This window comes from Poecile atricapillus, chromosome W (assembly GCF_030490865.1).
Source record: "Poecile atricapillus isolate bPoeAtr1 chromosome W, bPoeAtr1.hap1, whole genome shotgun sequence".
Lineage (NCBI taxonomy): Eukaryota > Metazoa > Chordata > Aves > Passeriformes > Paridae > Poecile > Poecile atricapillus.
The window spans coordinates 46,800,597-46,824,539 of NC_081288.1; the positions used below are offsets into that span (position 1 = coordinate 46,800,597).

At 39.2% G+C, this 23,943-nt stretch overlaps 1 protein-coding gene across 1 annotated transcript in view; it reads right to left on the reverse strand.

Moving 5' to 3' along the window:
• Positions 1-23,943, reverse strand: part of LOC131591769 (anoctamin-6-like) — a 70,088-nt gene that overhangs the window by 43,725 nt on the left and 2,420 nt on the right. The window contains exon 2 of the mRNA XM_058862811.1: positions 436-512. Coding sequence (XP_058718794.1) covers positions 436-512 — 77 coding nt within the window. The remainder of the gene's footprint in view (positions 1-435; positions 513-23,943) is intronic.

The following is a 23,943-nucleotide window of genomic DNA, read 5'->3' on the forward strand; positions in this document are numbered from 1 at the left end:
CTTGTCAGTTCAGTCTGGAGTAAGGAATTTCTTGGTGTCTCCAAGCTTTCTTGGAGCTTTCTTGGGTATGTATGTTTATATGTAAGGTGTGTTTAGAGCTATTTATTCTTGTATACACACACAGATATCCTAGAGATTTGTGAACAGAATTACATAGAAGGAGGAGGTGTATGTGTATATATCAGTTTATAGTGAGTTTATATTGGTCACTTGTAATTGAGTCCAGTGCCTGTGACAGCCTGTACTTTCAGATCCGAGTCAATTACTTCAGGTACCTTTAGGGAAATGGAGATAACAGCAACTCAGATGTAATCACAAAGGGGAATTGCATGTGATGAAAATGCAAAGGAATGCCAGTCTTCTGGAGCAACTACTGGACCATTGCATTCCTACAAGAGAAAACTTCACAGGTAGTCACAGTTAAACAGTACTCACCCATTCAGGAGTATGAAGGGTTTGCTGCTCTGGCACAGTTCCATAAGTGGGAATAATCACCCGGTTCAGTTCCAAGACTAAAATGAAACATAAAAAATGAAAATGCTTTCACATTTTTTGTGGTATGGGTTTTTTATGGGTTTATAGTTTTAATCTTTTTTTTCTATTAATGCCTTGTGGAGAAGCCAGCTCATTGCACTTATTTAATGTTTCAGAAATGGAACGATACTGTGTCGCACTTCAGTTACAATCAGCAGGTGACAAGAGAGGGAAACACCAGGATGACAAGGTAAGGCTAGGAGAACATTTTGACAGTGATGCATCCCTACAGTGATGCAAACAGCATCCCTTCACTAGTTTTTAACTAGTTATTTAGTGTTTCAGAAACTCTACGGACATTGTAGCAGAAGTTTATTTTTCAATGAATAAGGGTACCAGAAATAGCTCCAGCTGTGCAAATAACCCTGGCTCATGCTGGTTGTACTTGTTAGGCAAGAACAAATAACAGTAGCAAAGAATTCATCACAAGGCTTGGAATAGGTGTTATACAGGCTGTGCTACCCTAACATTCACTCAATAACACATAACCTAAAAACACACCTACAACTCCAGTGTGTATTGATGCCTCAGCTACTCCTCACCTGTTTCATCAAGACCTGTTAAAAACAAACAACCTGGAAACTGAATTGGTTTCCTGAGAATAAAACATAAACTAGAAATAACTTTATCAAATGTGCTACTGCATGAAGCCATTATCAAGCACACTGGGAATACTGGCTACCAAATCAAGCACTGGATAACACACAAATTCATCCTAATAAAGCTACTGGAAATAAGTTACAGAAGATCTACAATTGCTGCAAGGTATTTGCAAGGTTTTGTTTCTTCACAACTATTTTTGTGTCTTAAGGAGAAGTCAGATATCCTGAGGCTGAAGATAACATCATGAAGCTGAAGGGAGCAGGCTGCTTCCTGCCTGTGCATGGCAGGCAGATGGATCCCATCTGTTATTTTTAGATCCTTAAAGCTGAGATATATCTTTTTTAAGTCTGTCCTGCACTGAAGCAGGGTCATGGATAACACAGGTTATCCTAAATGCCAGTGTTGTCTGGAAAGGCTAGCCTGAACCTACCAAAAAATATTATAATACTAAGAGAAGATCTCCAAACTCTAAAATAATTAACCTATAGTACTTTTAGTAGTAGCTCAACACCCATTAGATACAAAGCCAGGAAGGACACAACTGATATGCCTGGTTATGTTTTCATTTAGTTTAGCTTGTTTGGTTGGTTTTGGGGTTTTTTTGGATTAAAACCTTCATTGCTAAATGGCCAAATTTTCAAGACATTTAAAGAAGCTTTTCTTTTTCACTGATAATGCTCATTTATACCAGCTGAAAATATGTCAAAACACTAAGAAAAAGAGCACAAGACTACAAATCGACAGAACTCTCTCATGGCCTCCAAGCAGAAAATTCTTGTTTAAATAGTCTTTCATAGAGTTTGTTAGGGACTTAGTTGCAGGTGGTGTTCTCAGTTTCCAGATCTCTGCTCTGGTGATAGCAAATGCTCCAGGAAGAAGACAAAAGCAAGTGCATGAATCTTTTCTGAAATATTACAGCCACAAACTAAAGGTCTGCCCAGCTGAATAAGCAAGGTCTGTGAGCTCTTAACATTAAGATCTTCAGAAAAATTTCCCAGAATTTAAAAAAAAGAGATGGAAAATGTGGACTAGTGCAGCATTCAAACATCACATGGTGAGACAATAACATGAGGACTCAGAAAACACAAGCACCTCTCATCAGCTACTGAAAAATTGCTGAACATATCCATCGTTATGGTTTAATGGATTCAGTTTAGACTAGGGTGAGAAGAGGAAATGTATATTCTCAGTGTCAGTGTAATGGACATCTCCTTGCATTTCTTTATTCTCTGTGTGGACACAAAGATATCCAGATAAAAAGTATTTCTGAAAACCCACAGAAGTAGGAATGTTTCCACCCACATGTAATGGGCAGAGGGAATATAAGAAATATAAGCATCTTGCCTTGAAATATAAACAGTTGCTCTGAAACTCTGTATGCCATTACACAAAACATGCAGGTATGGACAGACGTGAAGACTCTCAGCCACTGAACTTCAGAGTCAGGAGTTAAAGTGGCCTTTTTGCTAAGTAACCACACCCCCATCATCAGTCCTGTCTAGAAAACCCTTCAGACAAAACTGAAGGTGGAAACCTGGCATTCACAGGAAGAGGAATTCCAATTCTCCCAAAACCTGATGGATCTGGAGCTGGTGAGAAATATCCTTGTGAAATTTGTGAGTACAATTTGCTTCTGCATCAGGGTGTCTGTCCAGAATACCTTCCTCCTGATACAGTGAATGTCATGGAAGCTTTATAATTGTGTCTATATTTAACATCTTAATACATTTGTACTTGAAATAATGCTCCAGAGAGACCCTGGCTCATTGTCCCTATGGAAGAACTTATGTAAAAGGGACCTGCCACTCTCACCTCTTATGAGACAATAGCCAAGAACTTTTCTCAAGTTAATTACAGATTAATGTTCATGTGAATGCAAAATTACAAAGCCTTGACACTACCTGAATGGGTACTTACATAAGATTTGCTGTAGCAATGGTTTGCAAGGGCAGCTGTGCCAATTTGTGCAGTGTTTATCTGGAAGAGACCATTCTAGTCTCTCAGAAATACAAAAACAGTACTGAAAAAACTCAGCTTTGCCAGAAAAAGCTGCACCCACACAAGGTGCTTTTTATACCCCCCAAATCACTTAATTTATTTCTGCTACCTCCCTTCCAGCATTATCGTAAAGTCAGTTTTGAATATGGAGGAAAAAAAAAATAAAAAATTGCAGCAGAAGAGTTTGGTGTTAGACACTAAGAAAAACCTCCTAAGTGTAAGAACAGTAGGAGAGAGGGCCTGGGAAGGCAGGTGAGGTCCTGCAAGGTCTTTAACATCAGAGATGATTTAGTAGAGATGAATTAAATATCCTGGAACAATTTAGACCATGTTGAATCCAGCATCAACTTTAGGAGGCTGGCTGAGTGGAGCTTTTGAGGTCCTTCCCCAGACCCAGTTTCCTCTAAGTATGGTTGTAGTGTTCTCACAGTTATGTCTAAAGGCCACTGTGCTGAGAGTTCATATTAAAAAAAATAGTTCTGCTTACTCATATCTTCTTCAGAAATGTTATCACTCCTGTCAATATTTGAGTCACAGTACGCCAAGGCTAGATGTTTGTGTTCTATCATCCAAGTAAAGCAAAAGAGGTGCAAGTGTACAAAGAAATCTACTGGCTTTGTGCCAGCACACTCTGATTTTAATTGATAGATACATCAAATCCTGTCTTCAATCAATCCAGGCAACACATGCTTTTGTCAGAACACTTAACCTAATATCTTTCTGTTGTAGTCATAGTTCTGAGTGTCTGCTCAATGATACCAGTTGGTCTTTGATCTAGTCCTCTCAAAAGATGCTGTTGTAAAAATTTTAAGTACTGCAAATATGCATACTACTTTACAAGAACATTTTGGTGGTATTTGAGCTGCCAATATATCAGTGGTATTTCCAGCTGCCTGGAGACTGTTCTTCAATGCAGGACACTGAACTGAGCTGTCAGAACCTCGCACCTTCTTTCAAATATGCCTGTGCAGAAGTACTAAGATGTCCATGTTAATCCAACAATACTTCTTTATAACCTATGTATATCCCATTCTTTTGACCAGGCCATGGGAGGTGAATCCTGCTGTTTATTCTACCAGTGATTTTTTTAATGAGTTTTCTCTACAGCTTTGCTTTCTCACAGGTGAGCCAAAATTCCTGACTGGATTGAATAAAGACCCAAAAAATTCCTTGACAAAATGTCCAGTCTTTTCATTAGTTAATTGATATTGACAATGGATAGTTTTGTAAGTTCAGTGATTTCTCATTCCATAATTCAAATTTAAAGACTTTAATGAACATTACTACTAGCAATCTCTATTGCTTTAGGTGAGAGGCTATGATAAACATAGAAGCTGTTCTTCCTTTTTAATCGATATGAAGAAGAATTAAATATAAAGAATTAAACCTTTCCTTGGGATCTGAATAGTGAAATAATAGAAGCTGTCCAAAGCACATGCAGTAGAGATGAAACAGGTTTTTTTTAATCTGTAATTTAAAGAGGACTGGGAAAAAAAAAAAAAAAAAAAAGCAGTATCCAGAACTGAAAAAAGATGTTGTCCAAAAACATTAAAAAAACCACAAAAATGTTGGATAAACTGATGTTTGAAAAGACCACTGGGCTTGGCTTTGTAACAAGGACATTGTCAAACATGCCTGAAGATGCCAATCTTCTTGTGACAAAGAAATTGTTACATGTATTTGCTATCATTGATTTCCTCTTAAATGAAAATAGTCAGAGGTGAAAAAGAGCCACAGCACTCTTGGCTTGTAAATCACCTGCATTAACCCAAGTTAATAGGCACCAAATTATTCTGAGAAGTCAAGAAGATTTTACAATGCTAAACTCATCGTACGTGGTATTTAGCAAGCCTGTGAGACATTGTTAAGGACAAGATCTAAGCCCTGACTCGGAACATGGTACCTCATGAGCAACCAAGAATGCAAAGCCGGGAAGTGACATCTGGAATCCCCAGGCTTTGCTGCTTTGCTATGGAGATCACATCTCTAATAAGAGTTTTGTGAGGGTGCTGACTGTCTCTCACAGAATTTTTAAACAGTCTAAGTCCCAAATGCTCTTCTTAAAGGGAGAAAAATAAGTTAATAGAACACTGTGCTCTCCTAGGTACAAGACCGATGTGCTCAAGAACATCTGCTCAGTCTCTCCGTGGGACCTGCCTGCAGCAGGGAGTTCCTGCTGCTCAAAGAGGGAAGTTTACAGCATGGTTACAGAAAAGGTGATGTTGCAGAGCAGAACCTGGCTGCACACAGAGCACAGCAGGTGGAAGGCAGGGCAGGAATGGGCACTTACTGAGGGACAACACTGAGTATATGATATTTCAAACCCCCATTCAAGCTTCCTCACAGCCCTGTCCTCACATAGCCGTGCCTGAGGCAACAACATTCACTGCACACGGAAATGTGCCAACAGTATATACCCAATTAGACATGCTCAGGTCGTTTAGGCCTCAAATAGATTGCAAAGAAAATCAGTATAATAACAAAATATGTCACTGAGTGGAAAATATCAGGAAATATTTACATGAATTTTTTATCTGAATTGACACATTTCCTGCCTGATGTGTTTGACAGCACTGTCACCACATTAGACAAGCAAAAGAAGTGATTAGTAAAATGTATGTGTTCTAACAAAAATTGAAAGATCATATCATGTTTGCCACAGTGAGGCTCAAAGAACTGGATGGAGTCAGATTGTTCCCATCTGTTGGGATAAACAAGAAGATCCAAAGACTGTGATCTTTGTGTAGATGCTCATTTCTTTCCGACTAGTGGTTCTCTGGGCTATGGTATTTTGTCCATGTACATAAGAGAGAAGACATTACAAAATTATCAATGGTTTCACCTCATTTCACCAAATACTATTGGCTTGCATTTAGTAGCATCCATTCTGATAAAATCTGTGATTAGAATGTGTTTAAATCAGTTTTATTTCTTACCTGTAGACCTCACTGAAGAATGATTTGATGATTTCTTAGAAAGAAATTATTCAACAATAAATTGAAAATCATGCTACTAAACCCCATATTCTTAATTTCGGAAAAATTACATATTTGAAGAGAAACTAAATTATTTTTATATCAAACTATGCTTTATAACTTATCATTTACAGGTAATAAATCTACACAGCTGCCTTCCATGTGAAAGTCTTGTTCTCTTCTTAGGGTAACCTGCAGTCTTACAGCATGTGAGAAACATGGTGACAATCAGTAAAGTTAAAATGTAGTAATGCCAAAATGGTTTTCCAGCTGTCAACAAATTACATACTTTGTGTACTCACATAGTGCAGATCTGCAGGTACCATCAACCCAAAAACCTATTCTATGCCACATAATAAGGAAAACATTGATTTTAATTTCAGAAGCCCAAGGAAACCTAATTAGGAAGCTATAGATGCTGCTGGAGCACAAAGGAAGTGATATGGCTGTCTTGGAAGTTTATTTCTTCTTGTTTGAAAGACTGCTCTTTCCATTAACTTATCTTCTTTTACAGACTGTGCAAACAAAGAATGGGAACGTGTGGAATAACTTTAAAAAATAAATGCTTTTTCATGGCTAGCCCTAAACAGGAAAATATTCCATTGTGTATATAATAGAGGGTGTTGCAAGTCTGAGCGAGGGTAGTTCACTAAAAAAAAATAAAGTAAATGACAGGCAGTTATAAAAACAAGAAATTTGACTTTGCGGAAATGATTCTGCTGATAGCAGTGCCTAAATATTTAAGAGACACTGAATTGGAATGTTTTGGGGGCTCAGTAATTGTAAAACGGTTCTTATGTGTTCAGAACTCAATGAGGGCAAATTGCCCAAAACCCGTGGCAAAAATCCTAAAACATTTCAGTAAGACCTGGACTAGCCCCAACCTCTGTTTCAAAAACAAAACACTGGGCTAATGATGTTTTAGTTACAATTCTGTGATTTCAGAGTAATCTGCTGAAAAGCCAAAGTTGGCTCCTGTTTCTCACTGCTGCAGTGCACGCCAGAACCAACCTGGCTTCATCCAGCGTACACATCCAACTCCAGCTGACTGTAAATCACTGCAGAAATTCAGTTGCTAATTAGAATATTCCAAATGCTTTTTCTCAAGCTGAACAGTTTACCCACGTTCAGCTGAAATGGCTGTCAGAAAGAATTATTTTGGCTATCATCTGTCAATAGACAACTTAAACATAAACAACTCTTGGTTTTAGAATGTATTAACACGTCTACCTGCTATTACTTTAAACAATATTTGGTATGCTTTTCTGTTGTAAACTGATTGTATGCATGGTAAACACATGGCTTGCTTTGTCAAACTACAAAGTAATGGAATAAGGTAATTAAGTCCACAGGCTTCAGACTGATACTTTTCAGGCATTAATCTCAGGTTGGAATAGGGGCTTGAATAATTTTCTCTTCTCCACATATGTCTTTTTATAATCTACTAAGTAGCTTAAGTATATTAAAATAATGCAGCAAACAAGCCTTCTTAAATTTTTCAATTAAGGGCTGCTTTGGTTTAATTATATATGAAATCAGGTAGAAAACTACTGTAATGTTGACCGCCAAATGAGCCTGCTTCATGATTGATTCTGTCACACTCCTAAAATACTGAGGCATACATACATGCATATGTATTTTATTTCTTTCATTTTTAACAATAATGAAAACATTGTGATTCCTGCTGTCAAAAATGCAAGCTCTTAGTTTCTAGAGTTAAGGAATGACCTCAGTCACATTAAGAACATAAGACATAAGAGATCAGCTGGGTCACTGAATCCAGTGCCAGCTTACAGACAACTTTGACTTTTAGCTTTGTTAGAAAGCTCTGAGAGAAAAACTTATTTACTTGGAATAGTCTGTTCTAGTCTGAAAAAGGGATCAAGAAGAACAGGCTGCATTTTTTTCCTGTTGCAGTAAATAAAATCCAGGTTGCAAAGGATGAGATAGACTAATTTTAAGAACCCAAAGGACATTAGGACAGATCAGCAGAACATAGTAGGCATATAATGTTACAGATAAATTCTTGCTGATGTATTCAAAAGTGTCCAAGCAGATTGAGCATTTTTATACCAGAATATATCAGCCATTGCATATGGCCCTTAGTGACCTGAATGAATAAATTAATGTAATTAATACATACCCCAGTTTCATTACTATAGTTAATGCTTCCCTTGATTAATAAATTATTTTTAATGCAAAATATTTCATAAATACACTTCAAAAAAAGTATTCAGCACCATTAAGTCAACTAATAAATATGTATTCCTCTATGGTATATTAACTCTACTTACAAGATGCATCTATATACAAGTTCAGAGTAAATAGAAATGATCTAGAAGAATAGAAAGAAATTATTCAACAAATATAAAATCAAAGAATGTGTGCATTGAGCTATATACTTGCTGAAATTAATGTGTGTTTATGGAATTAAAGAGATGTAGTCCCCTAAAACAGGATTTGGGAGTAACCAAAACATTCAGTTCCACAAGTGCAAACTGAAATCATGACTTTGCAACTGCTGGCTGATAGGAATTTCCTGCCTTGCTGTCAGGCACTGTGGGTGTATCCCAGGGGGTTGCCAGCATCTGGACTGGGTATAGCCCCTGTGGTGCCCTCAGAAATGTCATTATGCAGTAGAACACGAGGGGTTTACTGTCTTAGCTGTTTTACCAATCAACAAGAAAAGCTTCTTTCTCTCAGAAAGCCTTTAAAATAAAAATTCAGGTTACTACATATTACAACCCGTAAATTAAATCAGTAACTGCAATCATTCCTCTTTGGTTAATATGGCTCTAATGGTAGAAACTAGCTTCCAGTGTTCTTCTGAAAAAGAAATTTATAGAGAGATGTGACAAGTAAGCATATCAATAAGACTTTAAACTCAAACTCATGAACACTGAAATACACTGTCATTGCAGATCCTCATTTTAAAGACACAAATGAAAGGACTGGATCCTGGTTTTCTGTTTCAGAAATTTTTGTGACTACAGAAAAGGTACACAGTTATACCACTTGATCTAGCACAGGAGATGCTGGCAGATTTTAAGGCAAAGGAAATATTTTTTCAGTATAAACCCTGAACTGTTATTCTTTTTTCTTCAGGACCCTACCTTCTTTTGTATACAAGATGGGGCTGCAGTGACGATGACTCCAGGTTTGGCTAAGTAAAACCTGTCTGTCTATAGCTGTAACTTATTTTTGCAAAAGACAGATAGTATAGAGGGCTGTGGGAAGATTGAAAGGAAGAAAGATTATCTGTTTGTCAAAGAATTTGCATACAGCCTCAGAGAAGTGGTCTGTGTCCAGCTTCAGGCTTTAATACATGTAGTGAGGAGCAAGCTGCTGGAACAAGGTTTGCCTCAGCTTTTCCCAGCAGTTTTCAAGCTAACTGCCCAGAGTGCTACTGCCAGGGAGCTCAGCACTCCTACAGCACAGCTGGGCATTTCTCACTAGGAGAGACCATTTACAAGAGCATGTAGTGGCAAGACAAGGAGGAATGGCTTCAAACGGAAAGAGTATGTTTAGATCACATACTAGAAAAAATCCTCTTCTGTGAAGGTGGTGAGGCACTGGAACAGGCTGAGACCAAGCTGGATGGAACTCTGAGCGACCTGGTCCAGTGGAAGATGTTCCTGTCGATGGCAGAGGGGTTTAAACAAGATGATCTTTAAGGTTCCTTCCAGCCCAAACTGTTCTATGATGATTCTATGATGAATTATGATATGGTTTTTGTAGTAGCAAAATTGGAAAATGTTCTTGTTTCTGAAATATGTGTCCCAAAGCTTTTGTCATTGGTGAGCAAGTTTTAGACAACTTAGTAAGAAAAGCAGAGAGTTTATCAACTATAAACCCAGAATGGGATTAAGATCTGACTGTACAAAAGTGGTTGAAAATTACTTATTTTCTTGTGGCCATGCAGAAGATGCATTCCTGCCATTGCAATTGCACTGGATTCCTGCCAGTGCAATTTGGATATCCCTTTCAGCATCTTTTGTTTGCACAACCCATTCAGAAGTGTTTTACCTTCCCCATGTCTTAGTAATCACTTTAGCAGCCTGCATTCCTACGAAAAGGGCCTGGGTCCCTAAAAACAGGAGTTAGGCAACCTGGCACTCACATGCCTGTTGGATATAGTGATTAGATGCAGTTAAAGCACCATAGAAACACAGAAGACAAAAGGAATGAAAATGTTCTACGCAATGCTTAGATAATTTGAGTTAAACAAGACCTGGAACCATGCTGTTTAGAAGGAAGACAAAAAGAAATCTGCAATTACTACCAGTTTACTGAACGAGGCAGTGTACTTTTGAGCAAAAAAAGAACAATGATTGTGTACATAAACACTGTAACTTGCATTTAAACAAATGGCAGGGAAATTTGAAGTCGCCTGGGCAATACTAATGCTGACACTGCCTAACTTCTAAGTGCTTGACTTCATAACCTTAATGTTAACATTTTTTAGTCATAATATATTATTAGCTACAACCAATTAGGGATGCTATGGCTCCTGCTGGTAACTAGTAAAATTTGCATTTAAATACGGAGAAAGATTACTTCTCGCTATACTGTATTATTTAATTATACAGTCAGTTTAGAAGTGAAATTATATCTGAAGCATCTGAGTGATTCCCTTGGGCAGAAATGATGTAACAATTATTACTGCAATTGGCATGAGGAAACTTTGCTGAAAGTCTAGAATTTCACCTAATCAGGCAATTTGATTAGTAGTCCATGTGTAGCAGCACTCTGCTGCTGCAGAGTAATCTCAAAATGCACTGCAAGAAAAGTAATCTTAGTAACTGTAGACACTTTTTCTCATGGATCAAATTTATTAAGTTTAAAAAGTCAGATCAGAATAATGTAATTAGTGTAAATTCAGTACCACGATGGAAAAAACCACAACCAACCAGTGTGGTTGTTTTAGCTTATTAAAATCATTATGAATAAAAATTCTGGTTTCTGCTGAAAATTCAACCCATGATGCCCAGAAACTACAGTTGGGTAAGGTCTGACAGCTTTGTACCAGACCGATGTGGCTTTGAAGAGAGAGAGGTTTCTAGATTCCTTTCTGGGAAAAGAGGCATTAACAAGAAGGATGCATATGTGCAGAGTAGTGCAGGCAGACTGATGGAAAATAAGAATATGCTCCCTCTGCCTGGCATTGAAAAGTCCACTCTTCAACTAAAGGTAAAAAATAGATGCATATGAAAATGGGCAACTCAACAAATTTATACACAAATACATGCAGAAAACATGAAGGCAATAAAAGCAAGCTCCAGAGAGAACAAAAAAATTTTTCCCTGGACTTTGAGAACACGGATGTAGAAGGATATAAGATCCCAAAAGCCATTACAGTCCTCTAACAAGACAAGGATGGAAAAAATGAAGTAGATTTCTCTGGGGAGAATGACATGCTGAAGGTCCTGGTCATTTCAGTCACTGGTTAAGAGCCCCCGGGTTTAGATGACTGGATGGACATATCAACCACTGCACATTTACCAAGCCTGGAGCTTAGGCGGGGTTGACAATTAGTTTTTCAAGGTAGTGCCACTGTCAAGCCACACCTTTGACTGCAGTTACCCTCTTGTTGGGATGGGTGGTCTGTCATCTGGTTTGTAAGCCCAACTTGTCCTTTCTGTCACATGGGGAGTGAAACACACTCTTGTGGTCATTCAGCTGCAGAGCTTAGCACAAGTTCTGGCCTTTGTCCTTGGGCAGACTGCCTGCTCCCAGTCCCCAGCTTTGTGTTACAGTGCAGTCACTGGCCTACATCTTGCTTTCCGTGCAGGCTCTTACTGCGCCTTTTCACCAGTGAGTGAACAATAAGGCTTTTCACTAGTTTTACACAAGGTCAGTGGGCCACCTAGCCCAGCATCCTGGGGCTGAGAATCCAGTGGTGCTTTGGGTCAAAGCCACCATTCAGTGTGGTTCCAAAGTGTAATATGAGGGCACAGAGACATGGAAGCTCCCACCATATACGATCAGACAGAAGTAGTACAATTTTTTTTTAGATAATCTTATGTTTTTGAGCCTGCAACTGCTTCTTATACATCTTGGCTCTGGGATGAGTGAGGAGCAGCAAGTTTTTAATTACCTGTCCATGAGGTGGCACATTAGAAATATTCTCAGATATATTACACAGTACTACAAGCTCTGAGGCAGATGCCAAAGATACCTGAGAAAATGTATGAACAGTGCTCACCATGGGACAGCGAGAGCTTTTTGATTGCTTGACGTACAACAAGGCTAATAAAGTATCAGGTACCTTAAGATTTGTGCTTATAAGCAACCTATATAGAAGGATTGTTCCCTGGGTAGAGTCATGCTTCAGATTTCAGTATAGTCACCCACCACCATTGTGAACACGTCTTTCAGAGTAGGACCAGCAGGACAGCTTTAGACCCAGAAGAGTAAGCACATCATGGTCTGGCATAAAGTGCCATTTCTAGATTTCTCTAGCAATTGCTGCCCTTTCATAGAAGATTGGCCATCCCAGATTGAGTAAATTCTCTCTAAGAACTTATCAGTAAAAAATACCTGTGAATTTAAAAGTACAAGTCTCCTTTTGCTGGGCACAGAGAATAAAAATACGTGTCTTTTGATAGTGTATCTCAGGAGGGAGCTAACAGAACTCAGGTCTATACTCTAATGATCCTGATGAAAAATGACTAGCATTGAATCTTAGATACCATTCAGCTATAACAAAGCCAAGCAGCAGGAATAATGAGGAAAAAGCCAAACCCTTGCTTTCCTTCCATCTCACCTACACCACAGTGTAATTCCATTAAATCTTAAAAAAAGCCCACAGAACAGGAATTGAGAGCTTTGTTTTGGAAAGCATGGAAAGACATTTTACTTTGGTGTCTGTAAAGAATCCTGCTAAACTGTTTTATGATGTTATGAACATACCAGATGGCAGTAACACAGGAACAACCACAGGGTTTGCTCACTTTGTACAACATTATAGATCTCCATGACAGTACAGCCAGTGCTGAGAGACCCAGTGATAGCCCTCTTCACAAACTCATTTCCACTGATGTTCTAATCCATTTCTTCAAAACTGTGGAAGTGAGAAAATGTAAAAAATCAGTTTTCCAATGAAATAAAACCAAACCCCAACCAGCAGCCTCTAGAGAGCTGTTTTTTCATTTAAGCTAAGCTAAGCATGCTTACGCATCTCATTATAACAGTAGGGAAAATGCAAGTGTGATGGGCTGTTAGTCATTATCCCTTGATATCAGTATGCTGAGATTTGTTCTGTTTTTGAAGAGGAGGCCAGAGTGGCTTTACTGCAGATTCCATTTTTTGTGTCAAAGGTAAGAAAAATGATATTTTGAAATGTGTGAATCCAGCTCATAGACTCAAGATTAGAAGGTACCAGCAAGGTCATCCAGTGACCATCCGGAACACAAACCAGAGGATTTTACCGCCAGATTTTCATTTAGTTTAATATCTGCAAACTGGAGAAATACAGAAACATGAAATCATGGAATGACTCTATTCCTGTTTGCTCCAGGCTGGCACTTCAGCTGTGCAGGATGGGCCTGAAGAGTATCCTATGACACCTGTGAGTGACATTTCTCTCCTGCATGAGCCAGATCTGTTCATATGGACTCAAACTTGGCATTCTGAATGCCAAGAAAATGACTGGCCCTAAAGGTGACACAAGAAAACAGCAAAGAAAATACTGATGGATATGGAAAATAACCGGAAGACTCATCATGAAGGCAAACAGGATTTCTCTAATGTTTATTTTTGCATGCTCCTTGCAAAAGGTGCTCCTGAGAAACATTCTGATGAGACAAATGGTTAATGATTTGTTTGGCGAACTACACACAGTGAGAGATGCAGAAGCTCTTCTGATGGACACATTTCATCTTAGAGCACAGGATGAATATCTATCCCTAATGCATTTAATTAAACTCTCCTCCATTCTGAGGAAACAGATTAAAATAAAGCAAGGATACACTAAACAGCAACTGATAAATGGAGTATTATTATTTATGCTTTCATCATGGATAACTTTGGAAAATAAACAACTGAAAACAAAACCCCACACCGAAAAACACCTACTGAACAGCTACACCCAGGTTCTGGGAACTAAGATTACAACATTTACACACTTAAGTAACTGCATGGACGTTGCTGGATCCACTTATCTCAAAACAAGCATTCTCATGTTTGTGTTCTCATGTTTGGCTTGTAATCCTTCCCTACATGGACTGGAACATAGAAAGGAGCAGCAGCCTGCTCCCCTAGTTTACGCTGTTGTGTGAGAGCTATAGGAGCAGGTGATGCTGAAGAAAGCAGTACTCCCACCAGAGCCTGAGACAAGTACATGAAATGGTGGCAACATCTCAGAAGGCTGAGTCCAAACTTGAGCCCAAACTCCATAAAATATCATTGGTTTTATGTTTTCTTTCCCCGAGTAATTTCAGAGGAGTTAGTGAGATTTGATCTAAATCAGCTCTGTTAGAACACAGTACTGTTGATATTTTAAGTAGAAAGGATGAAACCAAGAAGCAGCACAAGCTGTTTATTATAATAATGTTTGTGTGAACACTCCTTGCCCTGCCTAGGTCTCATGCATGCTCAGGACTTGGCCTGATAAACATGCACATACTCTGAAGGCTAGCTTGCTGTAGGACAGCACTTTGGAGGGCACTCTAGAGTTAGTCCTCTGGTCAAAAGTCTTACAAGCTCCTTTTATTTACCTCCTCCAGTGTTGAGGGTCCCTGAGGGCTTTCTGGAATCGGAAGGTGTTTTCTTCATTGCTTAAAACAATGTGATTTATTTTTGTTTGTTTGTTTGTTTATCCCAGATCAAGTAAAACAAAACAGCTGTCCTGAAACAGGAATTATAAAGAAGACAAGCTACTTCTGCTTTTGTCATGAGACAGATTTGCCAAGATCAACCTCAACCATACCGTCAAAATTACTATCCCTTTACAGAGGGAACTAGCAAACTGTGTATTTTACAGGAGGACAGCCCATGCACAGCAGTTGCCCCAAGCTCCAAACATAGGGTTTTTAGCAGCCAAACTGATCCCTTGGTGTTCCTCACCACTGCCAAATCTCCAGGCAGCAGCTATGGAGCCTTTTCCTTGGGAGCTGACATGATTAACCCAATTGTAATTGAAGATGGCTGTTTGGTCAGCCTTCAATGCCTATGGATCAATGAGCTATCTAATTAGAAATCTTGGGATATATTTATAAAATGATACCCACTGCTATTAAATTTACATGTCTCAAAGGAGATATATTTGAATTTCAGTAATGAGATTCTCAGCATGTTTGCTTTAAAGTATTTCCCACACTCAGATGTTAGACAGTGTGTTTACAGGAGGGTCTTAAAAAGATAATTTTAATTACTTTAAAAACAGTGAAAATATTAAGTTTAAAGTCAAAACCTAGAGGCACTTTTTAACTTGTGTGTAGGTGCAAAGACTCTGTCTGCAAATGTTCTTGGTATTGGACCCAGAGTTTAAAAACCAACTGTACTTTTGTTTCCCAATCTGGAAATACTTTGTAGTTTTAGCAATTAAAGGACTCTTCGGATTTTACTGTGGTGACCAGTAACAGGATGCAAGGGAATAGCCTGAAATTGTGCCAGGGGAGGTTTAGGGTGGATATTAGAAAAAAGTTCTTGACTCAGAGGGTGGCTGGGCACTGGAATAGTATTGGCAGGGAAGCAGTCACAGCACCAAGGCTGGCAGAGTCCATTTCAACAATGCTCTCAGGTACATGGTGTGATTCTTGGGGCTGTCCTGTGCTGGGCTGAGAGCTAGACTCAACAACCCTTGTGGGTCCCCTCCAATCAGCTTAATATGTAAATGCCAATAAATTTACAAAAACATCTGGAGCTCTGCTTAGCTGGACTGCATTGCCCTTGAAGCTTTCTCTCTCCTCACTTGGTTATCAGCAAGGAACAAGTCAAAAATATAGTCCAGCATTGGCTCTTCTATTCTTCAGGTCATATTTTTTTAAAATTCATTACATGTTTAAGTCTTACCAAATATTGTAGGAGCTATTTCTGGGTTGTGTCTTAAGCACTGCCATCAGTTTATAGATTAAATTGTGCTTTAGTGCAAAATTCCTTCTTGTATTAAATGAATTTAATTATTTTTCCTAGAATAAATCAGTATATATGGAGATGATGAAAGATTTAATAGAGATAGTCCCTCCACTAGGGACTAATTCTGCTTTTTTTACATTGTTTACAAAAATGATGCTATTCCCACTCTAGTCAAAGGGACTGATCACAAGGGTAAAGTGTGCTTTGCTTGACCTCATCCCTGTTCATTAATCCCTATAAAAACTCCATTAGACTACTTAAAGAAAAAAACACACAGAAAAAGAACACCAATAATCTTACTAATATTGCCCACAAACTAATAAAACTCTCTGGCACTGCTAGAGCCCTCTGGATTATCATCTCAGCCTTCTTATTATTGCTAACTGCAGTGCCAAACCTACAGCAGCGGAAATTTTTGTTGCAAATAACTAATAGTATAAAGATAGCTTTATTTTTTTCCTGCTGGATAAATTACCAATGAACACATTGCAATTTTTACTGTAAATTAAAAATAAGCATGAAAATGCCACAAATGAATTATTTCAATTCACTGCACCCATAGGTATATTATCTTAGATCCTTCTGTAGTTTATTTTCCTCATGAACTCAACTTGAAGAATCTTTATGCCACCGCTTGATGAGTGCCTGACCAGATAAATCGGTGAACAGAATTACAGAATTAATCATAGAATCACAGAATGGCTTGGGTTGGAAGGAACCTTAAAGTTCATCTAGTTCCCAACCCCCCTGCCATGGACAGGGACACATTCCAGTGGACAGGTTGCTCAAAGTTCCATCCAGCCTGGCCTTGTACACTCCCAGGCATGTGGCATTCACAACTCCTCCAGGGAAGTTGTTCCAGTGCCTCACCACGCCACAGTAAACAATTGCTTCTCAATAGCAGCACTGGCCAGCCCTCCCCTTGTGAATACTGTCATGAGTTCTTCCTCTTTCACTTTTAATTGTTTTCCTTCAAGTCTGTACCCAGAACTCGACATGTTTGCCTTCACTTTCATTTCCTTACTCTTTTCATTAGTTCAACACTTATAATTTTATGAGAACCTTCAGTGAAGACCCTGGTTTGTGCTACATGAGTCTCTCCACTGATCTAAGGTCAAGTCTGGTGCTTATCTCAGGCTTTCTTGAATGACAGGAACAGACCACAGCTTCTCCACAGGCTGTTTGGTCATGGCTCTTAACCCCTCCACAGTGTTAGCACACCCTTGGATTACTAATATCAGTTTCCAGCATCGTTAGCAGGGTTGCTAAACCAGCAATATTTTGTAATCACTTCTCATACTTTCCAACCTGATCTGCAACCCAGATGACATTTTTCGGTTACTATTCCTCCCACAAAGGAAGGAAAGAATCCACAATATTTCACCCACTGAAAAGTAACTAATCTCATCCCCTTCTCCTGACACAAGCCCATTAGTATCACCACACCATAGGAGGTGCAGGGTGTCTCAACACAAGCACTTGCTCCACTCTTCCTAGACAGTGAAGAGACTTTATCTGACTGTAATTTCCCAAAATGGTAATGATTGAGGGACAGGTCACGGGGTCTTTGCTGCAGCCATGAAAAAAGAACTAAGAGCTTTCAGTCTGAAGAGAAGGCTCTGGGGAAACCTTATTGTGTCACTTTAGGACTAATTGGGGCCCATAAGAAAGATGGGGGCAGGTTTTTTAGTAGGGCCTTTGAGACAGGACAAGGGGTGATGGTTTTAGGCTAAAAGAGGATAGACTCAGCCTACTTATGAGGAGCATGTTTTTAACAATGAGGTTGGTGACACACTGGAACTGGTTGCCCAGACAGGTGGTCGATGCCCTCCCCCATCTCTGGAAACATTAAAGGCCAGACTGGATGGGGCCCTGAGCAACCCAATCTAGTTGAAGATGGGGGCTCATGGCAGCAGGGTTGGACTAGATGGCCTTTAGTGGCCCTTCTAACCCAAACCACTCAGGACAGACACACACCATGGGCACTCAAGTTTTCCAGGCATTTAGCCTGCTGCACCAGCTGGTCTCAAACAGCACTGAACACAAAAGAGGTAGTAGCTGTTTCCTACAGCAGAACACTGCTGTGCAGCTCATTCTGACGACTGTAATGTAAGCTGCCTCCTATGCAAATATTTAATGTCCCATGATAAATCATATCTAAAAAATGCTGGAGAACCAGACTAACCAGGATAATGGGGCCAGATGAAATCCATCTACAAAAAAATGAAAGGAAGGGAAACAGTAAAAGCAAAGCAAAATCTGCTGTTGGTGGCAGTTCTTACAAAATTTTAATTTTCTGTTGTGTCTAAATAATGTCTATAAATAGTGGTTTAGTTGGAAATTATTTAATGTAAAAAGTAAATTGAAGGTCTTTTACACAACATTTTGAAACTAAGCTGCTGTTTCTACCATGTGAGTCACAAAAACAATTAAAAGAATGTTTATGGTCCACCAGACTTTTAACTACACTTCTTAAAGTTTAGTTTGCAGTTTAATATATTTTATTAATTTTCCAATTTGAATCTGGCACTCATTATGGATGCTTCAGAAGCTCACTTCTCAGGTCCATGCAGGGAACCATGCCTACATATCTACTGCTGTTATCAAATACTTGAGAATGGGGTAGGTAAGAAGAGAGTAATTCCATTGAATTAAGCAAAAATATATTTCAGATGTCTGTATATTCCCTTGGGATACAATCAAGACTCTCTTCTGTCACTAAGCCTTCAGAGAGATGTGGGATGCCCTAGCAAATTGTGAGGGGTGGAAAAAACAAAAGATCTATGCTCAAACAGTTGCATTCTTAGACTGACTACCAAACACAAGCTATTGTTTGGTGACAGTGCGCATGACTGCCAGTTTTCATTTACCACCGACAGCAGCAATAAGAAGATAAAGTGCACAGTGTCCTTCTCTGCAGCTTTGCATTCCTACCACCCTGACACTGAGACTTCCCAATGAAAGATAAGGCCACAATGCCAAGGAGACTTAGGCTGCTGCTGTGGGGTGGTTGTGGGTGGGAATACCTCTTTTGGTAGCCAAACCAGTTTGTGCTGCTTCACATGTTTGTGACATTACAGCCTCCAGTTTTCATTTCATCTTCCAGATCCATCAGACTGGAAGCAGACACTGCTTGGACAAGCAATGTCCAAGCAGTCTCTCCTCACAGCCAATGCAGCAGGGGAACACACTCTCTTCAGAGGTAAGACTGTTCCACCTACACTCACACTAAGCCTAACCTTGAATCAAAAAACCCTAAAAATTGCAAGTGATATTAGACCCATGCCCTAGTGAATATTTTTATATTTCATATTAAAATATATATATCAAATACCAGTTAAATAATATCTATTTTGTACAGCAATATTTCAGACTGTACAATAGCCCATGGCAAAGACGTGCACTGTAGCACTAGTGACAGTCCACTAAAAGCTAAAAAAAGCTGATTTTTTTCTATTCATCGGGATACAGAGCTCAGTACTTGCATATTTCTCCCCTCACCTTTGTTTCCTCAGTATAAGAACAGCACACAAAACAATCCATGGCATCTACTTCAGAGCTGTCCTCCTTGACATTCACAGTCTTAAATAAATGACCTTATTAAACACGCAACTGCAGCAGTTCCATATGCTTAAGGCCTGAAGCACCTTTTCTAAAGGTTTTCTCATGTCAAGCACACGATATTTAGTTTCATTATTTGTGCATTACGCAAAAAGCACAGCAATCAGTAACCCTTTTTCCTGGCTATACCAGATAATCCCAAACTTAGGCCAATGCTACTTTATTTGACTTTTTTTGGGGGGTACAAGGCTATTTAATTTATGCCATGTAAAACAAAAGCACCCTTGTGTTTGGTTCTTTTTTTTAAAATCAGAGCAGAGAACACCCATTTTAGTAGCACATACCCCTTGGGTACATGTCTATTGGCAAACCAGACCTTAAGGGCACAGCATGCTGCCCATCATTTCCAAGGAACTGGCAGGTATGAGGAAACAGTAGGATGAGGTGATTTAAATGATAGCTTTAACTGAATGACATAAATGATAACAACTTTATGGAAACAGAAAGCTGGGAGGAGTGGCTAACACCCAGAGGGCTGTGCAGCCCTGCAGAAAGAATTCAGCAAGTTGGAGAGATGGGTGGAGAGGAACAGTCTGAAATTCAGCAAAGGCAAATGCAGGATCCTGCACCTGGGGAAAAATTACCCTCTGCACCAGGACAGCTTCAGGGTTCAGCTGCTAGGAAGCAGCTCTGTGGAGAAGGACCTGAGGATCCTGGTGGACAAGAAGCTGTCCATGAGCCAGCAGTGCCCTTGTGGCCAGGAAGGCCAGTGGGATCCTGGGCTGCATTAGGAAGAGCATTGCCAGCAGGGCACAGGAGGTGATCCTGCCCCTCCACTCAGCCCTGGGGAGGCACATCTGCAGTGCTGTGTCCAGTTCTGGGCTCCTGAGTGCAAGAGAGACATGGAGCTCCTGGAGTGGGTCCCACAGAGGGTGACAGAGATGATCAGGGGAATGGAGCAACTCTCTTATGGGGAAAGGCTGAGGGAGCTGTGTCTGTTCAGCCTCCAGAAGAGATGACTGAGGGGTGACCACACCAATGTTTATCAGTAGCTAAAGGGAAGGTGTCAAGAGGATGGAGCCAGGCTCTGCTTGGTGGTTCCAAGCAATAGGACAAGAGGCAATGGGCAGAAACTGATGCACAGGGAGTTCCACCTGAACATGAGGAAGAACTTTACTGTGCAAGTGACCATGCTCTGGAACAGATTGCCCAGAGAAGTTGTAGAGCCTCCCTCACTGGAGATACTCAAGAACCATCTGGATTTAATCTTGTGCAATGTGCTCTAGGATGACCCTGCTTGAGCAGCGAGGTTGGATCAACGACCCACCATGGTCCTTTCCAATCCTACCCATTACATGATTTTGAGATTTTCCCAGGCATATAGTAACAGATCTTATCAGTAAATATTCTCTAATTACTCTTGAAAGGTCCTTTTGTGTGGAAACACAACATCTGTTACAGCATGTGTATATCTTCCCTTCCATGTCTCTGATCTCTTTGAATTCAAGTTATCTATCTGCATTTTCATATACACAATCAGCACAATCAGCTGATAATAGGACAGTTTTTTATTAGCTTTTGATTGCATTACATTTAGTAACTCTAACATTAGGGAACTGTTGGAGTTCTGTACCATGTAATAAAACTCTAGCTTTTTCCTACGCATTGAATTTAATGAGTTTTCTTTTTTACAAATGGCAATGCTTGAAAAGTCATTTTAAAAAAATCGTAAGTTGTTGAGCATAAAAGCAGAGAGTATTCATCCTCTTAAAGGAAACCATGGGTTGTGTAAATACAGGTAAAAATGCAGGGAATGACTTGTGATAAATATCTGCCATAAAATTTATTACTTAATAACCAGGAAAAGAAACAAAACTATTACTACTAAAGTTGTGCAATTTGCACAAGCTAATACAGTGGCAGATAAGTCCTCTTAGTTTGCAGACTTACCTGTAAAATGCACTCATATGCTCAGTACAGCTAAATTCAAAATACAGGAACAAAGAATACTTTCAAAGTACGGGACGTTTTCCATGGACAACTGTGAATTCAGGCATGGTAAAAGCCCTTTTTAAATAGATTAAAATTGGGATATATATGAAGGTTGTATAAATTTCCTGAATTCCTGCCTAATTCTCTGATGTCCTCCAGAATTTATGAATTATAAATAACTGCAAACTGGTAATTATATTGCAATTAAATATTTACATTCTTACCATTTGATTTTTAGGAGTTTTGCAGAAAAATCATTAAATCAGCATTAAAAAGTGATTGGTACCAGCAGTGTACTTTCAAATGGAACCACACTTGGTGACAAAGTTGATGTCATTGTGTGGCCTGGATTCTGTGAAAATGAAGTGGCAGAAATTCAGGAGATACTGAAGTTTGAAGAGGAAAAAAAATGTAGGTAAACCACCAGTGTAACAGATATAAGAGAAAGGACATGAAGGCATGAAAAGTAGTTTAGATGTTGAGCAGTGTAACAGGCCAGTGTTTCCTGGACCTGTGCAAGTCCCAACTCACCAGGAAGAGTCTCTTGCTGCCCCAACAGTAACTCAGAACAAATGAGACCATGTGTCTACATTCCTGCTTGTTTCTGCAATGGAATGTAAACAAGATGAAAACAGTGTCACAAACAGAATGCAGGGAGCAGAAATTCTTGATTCTCAGCTCATCAGACAGCTTATTGCCATCTTCAGGAGAATGGAGAACTGCAATGTGCCCCAACCATTTTTAAGTTGATTGCAAGTATGAGAAGCAAAAGAGAAGAAAACCAGGTGTGAAAAGACACCACTGGGGCAGTTTTACTCACTACTGTAAGTAGACTGAAAAGGAAGAAAGCATCCTTTCAGAAACAGAACTACTTTTTTAAAAGAATCTGCTTATAAAGACTTGCATGTTAAAAAAAAATATTAGATCTGGCCCCTTTGAAATTTTTCAAGTGGGGATTATACTTAATAAATTGCAGAACTAAGCCATACTTCCCAAAAAAACAGAATTTAAATGTTTAGGCTTTCCTTTAGAAGACTTCTGTAGAGAAATTCCCATTTCACAGCATCAGGAAAGCAAATTTGGAGGACAGTTTGGAGTAATTTGAAGGACACTGTTGGTATGGTATATGTACATACTGGAGTACAGTATATGATATCAATAATTGTAGCGTCATACAAGAAACATCAAGTTATCAAAGCTATTGAAAAGGAAAAAAATAAAAGCTTTGGGCAGGCAGCATGACTAAATGAAGTATATTCCATGAGGAAACAAGCAGAGAACATAACAGTGAGCAAAAGTAGAGAGGTGAAGAATAGCTATGCCTATTCTACACCATTTGGATTACAAAATCACCCCTCAGGGCAGGGATCCAGTTGTACAATGGGCTGAACAAAACTGGTTGTCTTAGGCTATGACTCCACAATTAATGTTGCTTGAATAAACCAATACTTTCGTACATTTTTATTGTATTTGCTAAAAAAGTGTCCTGAACAACAGCATGAAAGCATTTTTAGAAAGAAGAACTGAAATTCTCCCTGAATCTTCATCAGCACATTGCGCGAGAAGAAAAAGGCTGACAAATTAACATCCTTTTCTTAGTCATCTATAAAGCATGGTCTGGTCATTATTGCAGCAGTTATCAAAAGACAACAGGATGTAGGCACAAAGAGCAAATAGGATATATATTTGAGGAAAAGCAAGACCACAAAGAATAAGCAAGTTGCTAACATATCACTGTGAAGACAAAAGTATTTCTTGTCGGATGGGTAGTCAGGGTGGATGCTTCTGAAAATCATACTCAAATATTCCTCAAATCCTCAAACACAAGCAAACCAATTTGGATATGGTGTGAAGTTTGCGCAAGGGAAAGAATAAATTTTTGATTTATGGGAAAAAAAAGATGCCACTGATGTAACAATCCTCTTGAAAACAGGCTGAGTCCAAATGAAAATGTTGGTTAAATCTTGTTTAAGCCTTGGAAAGAAAAAGCCTCAACTTGCAAAAAAGTCTAACCTTAGGACAAGACTTTCTTCCCTAAGCACAAGTCTGACCCAAACAATTACTTTCAAAGTTCTGTACAACAGGCAGAGCAGCTCTGGTACCTCCCTGTGGACTGGGATTTGAATACAGCACTTTCTCTGGATGCCTGCCTAACAGTGCTTCTGACATGAGCGGTTTGCTAGTCATCAGCATGGATAACCAA